Below are 10688 nucleotides of genomic sequence, written 5' to 3' on the forward strand. Positions count from 1 at the left end.
AGGCTGCCACTGTAAATAAGAAATTGATCTTAATGTGTTGCCTGGTTAAATAAAGGCTAAATGAAACACAAATAAATAAAAAGTACTCTACTGCTTGTGTATTCTTACTTTTAATGATCATTATGGAAGATATGTTCTCATCCTCTGTGGGCCTCGTTCTCCACATCGGCTCCTGCACAAGTTTAATCCAGTGTGACTTTAACTTTATATTATAAACAATGAGTACAATACAGAGCTTCCAGCCTCCACACTCAATAATAATAAGATAAGATAAGACTTTATTGATCCCACACTGGGGAAATCCACTCACTACAGCAGCTCCACATACAACATAACAGATAAATACACATTAAATAGAAATTAAAAGGTTATATGTACACTTTATGCAGCTTTTTATTTACAAATGTGGTTGATATGGAAATAAACCAACACAAAAACAGTACCCCTCCCCCTCCCATGTTTGTGTTTACAGATTAAATGTACAATGTGAGACTTGAACTCATGACTGCCACAGCCGGTAACCGGTGTCCCTCCCATGCTCTGCAGATAGGGGGCGGTGTGGGTCACCATGCCTGTACAGTAACATGGCGGTCTGATGTAGGCGGAATGTGAGTTTCAGGCACCGGAGACACCGAAAAACACCGCGGGTGATGTTTATATTTCGCCATCCGTGAAAGAAAAACGGCAGGATTTACACGTCGGGTATGTCCGGTGGTCTTCCACGGTTTCCTTCCCGGTAGCTGAGTTTGGGATTCGATCCCGAGTGGCCAGACTCTCGCTTCCCGGGTTGGGTACGAGGCGTTTCAGCCGTCGCCACCGAGGAGAAAGCCTTGGCTACACGTAGGCTGCGTTTTTAACGGTGTTGGCGGTATTTCTGACACCGGGGAGTCGGTTACCGGCCGATGTGGAGAGTATTGCAGTTGCTTAATGTCGGTGTGAGAAGAAATACAATCCACAGCCACTTTAGCCAGTTAGCGTTAGCTGTGGTGTTAGCTCAATAGCGTGGCTATAAGATGTGAGTCAGTGAGAAAACAAACCAGCAACTAAAGTGTATTACTTAAAATTACTTGTGTGTGGCATGTGAAAGGTGTGCCGAATTGATGATTGGTTCAAAACTATTAGTATTATTACGTTTAAATCTATCTATTACCCGTGTACACTTACTAGCACCGAGGAGAGCATTAAAGTGTCACTTTATTGAATGAGCTTTGGTTTGTCAGTGTCAGACAACAGGATATGATGGAGATGTGGGTATTATTCCTGGCTCTATAACACCACGTTTCCACAGTAATTACTTAGTAAGGTGTCAGGCTGTGTTAAATAGAGTAAAGCAGTCCTGGTAATGTTACTTTCTGTCATTGCAGGCTGTTGAATTGTGGCTGACAACTTTCAGTCCAGACCATACTGAAGGAGACTGAAGATGTTATGATGAAATAATACTGTATGTGCACAGTCACTGTATATATCTGCAGAAATTAAAGAGCCCCCCCCAGATATAATTAAGGTATATATACAAATAGTCTGCTTGGAACAATAATGTATGTTTGTTTCTGCAAAAAGAAAGAATAATTCACACTTTAAGATCCTTAAAAAGGCATCTACTCCTACCTCAATTCAATTACAATAGTCCATTCTCAGTGTATGTGCACAGGTGGCTTCCAGTTTCTACATCACGCTTGTTTAAGTTGCATACTGGACCAGGCATGACTTCCAAAGTATTTGGGTCACAAATAATGCTAAAAGGCCCTAAAATCTGATTTCCATTTCCAGCAGATGAAGGTGAAAACATCCTTTTAGGGTCAAACTCTGCACACAAGGAGAATCAAACATATCTTTTGAGTGCAGGCGAACCTTTAATGTTTGTTTAATTGTACCATATTTTACAAATATTGTGTTAGTATGAAAAAAAAGGTTAATTGATGTCTTAATTTATGTCTCTTGTCTGAGCAGCAGTAAGGTCAGAGTGAGGAGAAACCTGCTCCACACATGAGGAGGCATCTGACAAAACAACCACAGCACGAGAAACCCAAGGCTTATGGATCCCATTGACTCCGGACAAGGTTTCCAGTACCAGCTTTTTTAATGAGCTATAACCTTTAAAGGCAAAGTCTGTATCTGTATTATATACAGGGGGTAATAATTTAACTCATTTGTACTTGAATTAATGTCAGGACACTGTAGCAGTAAGAGCTGGAGTTACAGGTTGTTACTGCAGAGTGGCAGGTGGTATGGAGCTGCCTACACAATCTGAATGAATCACTTTAAATTAATATGGTTATATGGTTATTGAATATATTACTATAAATAATAATTTAAGTAAGATGCTTGGATTTAGTGCAGTATAGTGTTCATTTTATGTAGAGATATAAATGAATATAGTTTAAATTGCACCCATTAAACAACATTGTCTTGTGTTTGACATCCTTTAAACATTTGTTATGATATTATACATACATATTAACATTAATAACATTAATTTGTCTGCTCAAATGATTAATTTGTAAGTATTTATCAAGTTCAAGAGCATGAACTACTCATTTGTCCTCACTTTGTTTGATTTAAAATGACAATTGCCCTAAGAAACCATACACAGACACAAACACACTAATATATACTGCTAAAAGCTATATTTGATTTTCATTTATTTAACTGATTTTCATTTATACTATATTCTGCACAGCTGTAGAGTAATAACGTCCCTCTCCTTGCAGGGCAAGAGAAGCCGTCAGAGCAGTGTTGTGATTTAACACCCAGCACCAAAGGACGACAGCGGAAGAAAAATCCCAAATATTTAGATTATGAAACGGATGACAATGAGCAAAGTGTACAGCAAAAAACACCTAGAAAGAGCTCAGGAAGAGGAGGAGGAAGAGGAGGAGGAAGAGCAGCTCTTAAAAAGACTCCAGCAAAGAGTGGAAAAGCTAAGAATGCCACACAGCAGGCGGCAGACGGGGACATAGAGGCGACTGACAAAACACCTCAAGAGTCTGATGGAAATATCTCGGATGAAACTCCTAAAAAGGCCGTTAGAGCCAAGAAGACGCCAACAAAAAAGACTCCCGCCAAAAAAACTCCTGCGAAAAAAACTCCCACTGCTGACGCGGGCCTCCCAGCTGGGGAGGGCGGAGCTACAGCGCAGAAGGAAAATGGGACGACAAAGAGAAAGTATGTGAGGAAGCGGCCTGTTACAGAGCCGCCGAGTAAGGAGGCTCAAGAGGAACCTCCGGTGGAACCCGCGGAGGAGATCCAACCAGGTGGCCGCCAGAGGAGAGGAGCTGCTAAAGCGTAAGTTACACACAGATTGTCACCGTATTCATCAGACATGTGCTCTGTTTGTTGCACTTGCAGAAGATGGAGATGGTTGGAGATATCTTCTGTTCTTCATACGTAGTTTCTCGAAGGACAATTGGTTATTCTTTTGTTGTAAATATTTCTCCAGGGCACTGAAGTACCTCCACATTTTGGCACAAGAAGTGCTCAATCATCCGAATGATGAGTCAGGCTCCCAGCCACGGGCCAACAGTGATATCAGCCGCACAGAACCAGACGCTGTCACAGAGCGCAAAAGTCTCAAAGGAAGTAAAGGTACAGCGGAGCCACCTCTTTCTCTCAATCCACCAATAACAGCTCCTCACAAACCCAAACGAGCTCCTCCACCATGACTGCCTTGTGTCTGTATTTAAAATATGTGTCACAAACCACAAAGACATTTCTAAAATGTGCTGAGTGAAATCTTGTTTGTGTGAATGAATGGATGATTATATTCCACTTTCAAAGCCTGAAACAAATCTGAACAGTCTGAAATTGCGCAACAGCTGTTTGAACAGCACCATCACTAGGTCACACGTCACAAGGATGAATCAACATCTGTTCAAAGATAACGTAATAATAATTAAAATGAGGCGCCCCAGTAGCTCACCGGGTAGAGCGTGTACTGTCTCTCTTCTATCCTGTCAATAAAGTCACAGTTTCCAGTTAAATATGAATTAATATTATCTTACATTTACTAGAGTTAATATTCTGTCTGCAGCTACTAACTTTAAACAAGACTAAATAGCATAGACATCAGCTCAGTGTTGACAGGAAGTTGTCCTACAGTTTCCAGTGGTGTTAGTTAGTAGACACATTTTTAACTTTGGAGAAAGTCAGGCTAGCTGCTCTTCTGGTGTCCCAGTCTTTATGCTAAGCTCAGCTACGGCCTCCAGGTTCTCGCTCATTACTCAACTCCAGGCATAAGAGTGGGATCAATCTTCTCATCCAACCCTCCTTGTTGCTGACCCTTTTAGTTATTGTGCATTAAATAAAACCAGCCCTGTGAGAACGTACACGTACATGCAGACAGTACAGTGTCTGTGCCATCATCTGACTGTTATTGTTATTTATTTACAGCTTTCCCCAACTGTTCAGTGTGGTTGTTGATAAGATAAGACGCCAGTGTGCACATGCTTGTCCCAGCATTCCCTGTCATGGTAGTTATGTGTCGGGGTCAGGGGTCAGGGGCAGGCTAGAGGCAGTGCTCATATATATAGCAGGACAGTAACTTCTGGAATTTAGTTTATTAATATATAAGTATTATATTATAGATTTTTCTGTACTATTAAACCAAAGTAACTATCCCTTTTATAATAATACTTTTAGTTACATTAGGACAAATATTATTGCAAATTAATGAGCAGAATTAATGCAATTAATTGTTTCAGTATTTAATTAAAGAGATTTCTCCATCTGTGATCTTGAGTTTGCACATTTAATTTGCAGATATATGTAGTTTCTGACATGAATCATCCTTCTTTACATTTACTGCAGGGCGTAAAGGCAAAAAGAGGAAACGCTGTGATTCTGCTGAAGATGAGGACTTTGTTCCAGATGTTGAAGATGAAGAGGTTGAGGAGATGGAATATGAAGAAGAGGCAGAGGCAGAGGACTCAGACTTGGACTTGGGGACAGGTGGCAGAAGCCCAGCAACTTTTTACGTCCACAGGAACTCTGTTAGTAGTTTTCTTATTTCTATTGTGATATGGAGACTCAGTGACCAGTACAATGATTACAGTTTGGATGAACTGGGCATTTTCTTTCATTTACTACACGATGGATTTATAACTGCGATAACAGCTGATCAAAACCAAATCATGAGTCATGAAGTGTGACAGACAAAATGTAGATCTCTGCAGAAGCTTTATAGAAAGGTGAGCAATAAAACGTGTACAGAATGGAGACTATGTAACTCATCCAATCTCCTTTTCTCCTGCAGTCAGGCCCGAATCCCAAAACCCCCAACGGGCTCACCACCAACGTCATGAAAAGTGTTTGGGACGCCACAGAGACGACCAAGAAATTGTAAGTATCCTCACTCGCTGCTGGAATCTGGTTGTAGTTGTTTTCTTCTCACCTTGTTTTAGGAGGATCTTTTGACAGGAGTGAAATATAATAACCCAAGGTATGTTTTTATTAGTGTTAATCACCTGGAAATAAGAATCGTTGTGCTTTTTGTTACCTTTTAATTTAGAGAAGTATAAGCAGTGTCTTATTCTGTTGTTGCTAGGCAACCTCAAAGCCATACAGTCAGATGAGTAATTGTCAGCACTAAGTGAGAGTGAGTGGCATACTGTTTATAATGCATGTATGTATACTGCAGCAGACAGAAATCTGTTTAAAATGTAGCATTTTTTCTAACCACACAATGTAGAAACATTAACTCATTTTAACAAATTTTACACAAATTCAGTTAAACTAAAGTACAAAACATCTCTGGAAAACATAACATTGAGAAACAAGGACTTGGTTAATAAACTAGGTTAGGGTTGCAAACAATACGATATCCGTCTTAGAAAATATCACAGTTTTTACGTTATATGGTATTACACATTTATTATTATTATCATCAATGATCCTGATACGAAGGAATGAAACAGAAGAGTTTTTATTTTTGGTTGAAAAAACACTTACTAAAACATGACAAAATATTATGTCCTATATTTTACTAATAACACTAATACGGTAGAATTCAATACCATAGGTAAACAAATGTACACCGTATGATAACCGTCAATCTTCAGACTATAGGATACCGCTGCAACCATAAACGTCTGGTTATCTTTAGCCCTGGTATGTGTTTGTGACGTATTATCATTCACCGTGTGTGTGTGTGTGTTTCAGCCGAGAGGAGCACTACAGCAGCTGGGTGTTCCCAAAGTGGGTCCCCTCTTCCAGCGACTGGCACCCTGTACCACAAAGGTAGTTAACCTTTGACCTTTTATTTGTAATTACTCTCGTACATAAATACATGAAATACATAGAAACTATCCAGTTTTCTTCAAGAAAGACGACTTGTCCTGTGACCAAAATGAAGTCATAGTTTTACTATATCTTAATAATTATAATAATATATATAAATATATAATATAATTAAACTTAGTTACTTAATATAGTGACAAAGCTTTGTTGTTCTGACTTCTAACGTGTAACCTCAGGAATCCATGTTGGACGTTCTGAGCTTTGGGCAAAAGTAGCTGCCAACAGCTGATTATGTTTCAAAGCTGACAACCTATTTGTCTCTCCAAATTTGAATAGATTAGGTGTAGATTATGTGTTGGTTGTTGTATGAATTCTGATCTAGCATCAAACTTGAAATGTTTGTGTGTCTTGTGTGTTTTTCAGTGATTTGGAGAAGTACCTGCCTCAGGAGATTCAGTCGGCTGCTTTCAAAGTGACCCGAGAAGGCCTCAGTAAGGAGGAGACGCCCCTGCAACGACTCAGCAGGTTAGACTGAGCACCGTCCAAACTTATGTATATATAATAAAAATAAATGTAAGCCAGCAGTTAAAATTAGATCTTTTTTGGCCCCAACTACACAAATGTGTGAATCTGGCTGAAGATGCCTCAGGAAGAGGCACTTAATGACTCCTTAATGTTGTATATATTTAAGGATTATTTCATAATTTATTACTTCAGTTCCTTTTTAAAATATCAATGTTTCAGTCATTTCAGATGCATTCTGTTATGTCAGCTACCACAGCTTTCTTATTTAGACAGATCAGAACTGAGTGAGGAATCTGTATTTTCAGTTACTCATTGCACTGACACCAGAGAGTGATTCTTTTCATATTTCACACTGATGCATTCATATTTTGTAGTTTGACTAACTGACACCTCTATTTTGGTTCTTTTTTGGGTTTCAGTGCTGGTTGTTCTGCTAAAAGCTTTCTCAGATTGCTCTGTCGTGTACTGTGCTAAAAGCATTGGTTCAAAATGTGACCCAGAAAATTGATTCCACTGGTTTGTTCTGGAGGAAAAGATGTTTTGATGTTTGTTCAGTGACATTTTAAAAGTCATATCTGGTATTTTTTTAAAGTAAAATCCTTTCTGTGTATGTTACCGACCAGGTTCACAGCAGTGCCTGCACACCCGAATCGCTGGGACATGGTGCTGTATGCGGGTGGACCCGTCTGGGCCATGGAGTGGTGTCCTACGCCTGATGGTGCTGCGGCATCCCAGTACGTAGCTCTGGCCTGCCATCGAGGGATGGACGACCAGCACTATGTCAACAAGACATACACCGGACCTGGACTGGTTCAGCTGTGGGACGTGGGCAAGCTGGAGTACAACACAAGGTACAGCTGGAGTGGAAGCACTGGGGTCATTTGAGGACTAATGAGGATATTTTTGGGATCGAAGCTTGTAGTGAATGGCTGTATCACTGCCAGAGTTTATTTTTAGCTCGGCAGAGCTTTCCTCTCTTGACTGTTAATCAATTATTTCACCATTATTGTCTATAACTAGGGATGTCCCAAACAAGATTTTTAAACATCTGCTGATACAGAGTCCCAAGGCTGACACTTTGTGATAATACAGTTGCACAGTGCACACTTCAAGTACATTAAAGTAATTAAAATCAATCTAATGTATGCACCTGCCAACTGAGTAGCTCTGCAATGCATTAAGAAAAAAAATCCATCATGTTTTTTAATTTTCTAATTTTCTTTAACAAAATAGCAAACTAAACAAACTAAATATAGTTTTATATGGTAGTTATCACAAATCCAGTGCAGGATTGGTTTTTATTTATGTTTTACATTTCTTTTGTTCCTTTCCGTTCCTTGTGCTCAATATAGCCAATCAGTTAAAAAAATCTTAGGATAGGCCCTAATACCAATCTTTGTCATCAGGTGGGGCTATCCCTATATACAACAGAGGCTTATCTGTGATTACCATTTGTACATTTTGTTTCCCCTTCCTTATTTTTTATGATTTATCTTATGCTGTCTCTGCAGTCCTGTCTCCCAGCCAGCCCTGGCCTATGGCATGGCCCACAACAAAGGCTTCATCTGGGATCTAAAGTGGTGTCCTGCAGGAGGCTGGGAGCCTCCCAGCTGTGACAGAAAGGTAAGATGTTATCAAAGTGTGCTTCTACTAACATTAGTTTTTTGAACACCAGTACCAGCGTATTTTGTCTGGAGTTATCTTTAGCTAAAATCTTAAATCCCCTACCCCCCAAAAGGATCCTTTTCTGCCCAGACTGGGTCTTCTTGCAGTTGCCTCCTCCACCGGTGTGGTCACCATTTACAGCCTGCCCCACCCTGATGCTCTGCGCTCCAACAAGAAGAAAGCTAACTCTGGTAAGACTTTGAATATTAAACAGCTGGCTATAATTTTCCCTGCAGTATGTACAAACATTCAATTACAAGTATCGTAACAATGATAAAGTGGTGTTACAAACTTCCTGACCAATGCACAAGGCTGACTTGACCAGATTAAGACACTGAAGAAAATGAAGTGTGTCCTGTGTTCAGCAGAGGGCAGTGTTGCCTTTCTAAAGCCTGGAGTCAGCTTGTTACCTGATTCCCGCTGTAGCCTGAGAGGACACAGGACTGCAGTAAAGCAGCATATTATGGCAGAATTGTAAAAAAAAATAACAGCTAGACTATGGATCTGTTCACATCTCGGTAAACCCCACTCCACTGCTGATTTTCACATTAACTTTGCCGCAGTGTATTACACCACCTCCCTTATTTCTTCACACACCAACAAAAAAATGACACAAAAAAAGAGTAAGTAAACAAATAAGGACAAATCCCTTAACGTGTTTGTGTCCGCTGGCAGATACAACCTTCTGTCCATCGTAGAAGAGTCTCAGCCATATCTCCCATCCATATTCTGACCACTAGAAGGCGAGAATAGAGGTTGAGAATAGGTGCTTTTAGCAGGCGCCATAGTCACTTTGAAGCACCATGCACCGTTGCGAGGGGTTCGGTGTAAATGTGGATCGATTTGGTGACTCAGACATTTGGAGTTGCCATGAAACACATTTGATATCCAGTGACCAGTGAGTGAGTCAAAACCAGCAGAAACTAATGGCTATTAAACTATTAAAAATAATTTCACTTTACTCATTTAGGGTTGCAACTAATGATTATTTTCATAATAGATTAATCAGTAGATTATTCTCTCAGTACATTAATGAATATTTGGCGTATAAAATGGCAAAAAATGCTCCGAATGACGTCTTCAGATTGCTTGTTCTTAAAATATTCAGCTTACACTGAGCAAATACAAACAGAAGCATATTGTTTGACACGGTTGAGATGAATTGAAAATGACTTAAACAGTTTATTGATTTCCAATATAAAATGCTGAATTGTTTTCTGTTCATCGACTAATCGCTTAATTGTTTTAGCTCTAGTGTCATTAGACTGATTTCAGGTAACAGGTGTTTATACCCAACCTGATTAACTCAACAGTAAGTACGTAATCAATCAAACGGCACCATATCCATCACATCAGACGTGGACATTATTAACTGGATTGGATCTCATATTTACTATCCATGAAGACTCTCCTTGTGTGCCTGTGAGGATATAGTGCTTGGGGGGTCTATCAAACTGTTTAATGCAGCTTTAACAATGGCAGTAGTTAACTGCTCCTCTGAGAGACATGAAAACACACATGCACACACAGAATGCTCTCCAGGAGTGTGGGTAGTTTATTCTGACATTATAGATGCTGGAGCCTGTGGTCTAGTCTATTCAGATCACTGCGTCAGCTGCCTCTGGGGCTCTGCTGATAGAAGACTGTATGAATGAGATTAATGAGGAGCTTATCTTCCACATCCATCATACACAGAAACCTGTGTGTGTTTATCTGTCTGTCTGCCCAGTGGTAGAGGCTAATCTTATATAACACTACACCAGTTTAAGATCATCGCATTTCAGTACAGCACACACTTTGGATTATATCACAGTCGACACAACCTTCTCACATGTCATTAAGCCCTGTGTTAGGGAGCATATCATCTCTGTAGCACAATGTAACATGAGGGGTTGGCTGATAGTTGTGTTTGTAGGGTGATAAGGAAATTTTTTTTTTAGTGAAAAATGCTGATATTCTAACATTTCGTGTAGATGCGTAGTATTTCAAAATCTGGCAATTTTCTTAAAGGTCCAGTGTGTAGAATTAAGTGGCATCAAGCGGTGACTGCAAACACTTGAATATAGCTCAGCCTTCCAGGTGTGGAGGAGAAACTATGGTGGCTGTGAAACACACAAAAACATATCTAGAGCTAGTGTTTGTTTTATCCATTCTAGGCTACTGTAGAAATATGGCGGTTCAACATGGCAGACTCCATGGAAGAGTGAAAAACTCTGAAATAAAGGTTATTATAGTCCATTTCTACTAATAGATCCTCCTAAATG

At 39.8% G+C, this 10688-nt stretch overlaps 1 protein-coding gene across 2 annotated transcripts in view; it reads left to right on the forward strand.

Moving 5' to 3' along the window:
• Positions 1 to 561: 561 nt before the first annotated feature.
• The window catches only part of gtf3c2 (general transcription factor IIIC, polypeptide 2, beta), a 25978-nt gene continuing 15851 nt past the window's right edge, over positions 562 to 10688 (forward strand). The window contains exons 1-12 of one of the 2 annotated variants that reach the window (XM_035678559.1): positions 569 to 702; positions 1365 to 1504; positions 1951 to 2060; positions 2712 to 3285; positions 3440 to 3585; positions 4807 to 4988; positions 5252 to 5337; positions 6157 to 6234; positions 6658 to 6759; positions 7383 to 7610; positions 8271 to 8382; positions 8498 to 8615. In XM_035678559.1, the coding sequence (XP_035534452.1) occupies positions 2036 to 2060; positions 2712 to 3285; positions 3440 to 3585; positions 4807 to 4988; positions 5252 to 5337; positions 6157 to 6234; positions 6658 to 6759; positions 7383 to 7610; positions 8271 to 8382; positions 8498 to 8615 (1651 nt within the window). In that variant the 5' untranslated portion in view covers positions 569 to 702; positions 1365 to 1504; positions 1951 to 2035. Of the gene's footprint in view, positions 703 to 1364; positions 1505 to 1950; positions 2061 to 2711; positions 3286 to 3439; positions 3586 to 4806; positions 4989 to 5251; positions 5338 to 6156; positions 6235 to 6657; positions 6760 to 7382; positions 7611 to 8270; positions 8383 to 8497; positions 8616 to 10688 lie in introns of both variants that reach the window. The other variant, XM_035678558.1, reaches the window with a different exon arrangement.

The sequence above is a fragment of the Morone saxatilis genome, unplaced genomic scaffold, assembly GCF_004916995.1.
Source record: "Morone saxatilis isolate NCDOM2014 unplaced genomic scaffold, NCSU_SB_2.0 Contig7, whole genome shotgun sequence".
NCBI lineage: Eukaryota > Metazoa > Chordata > Actinopteri > Moronidae > Morone > Morone saxatilis.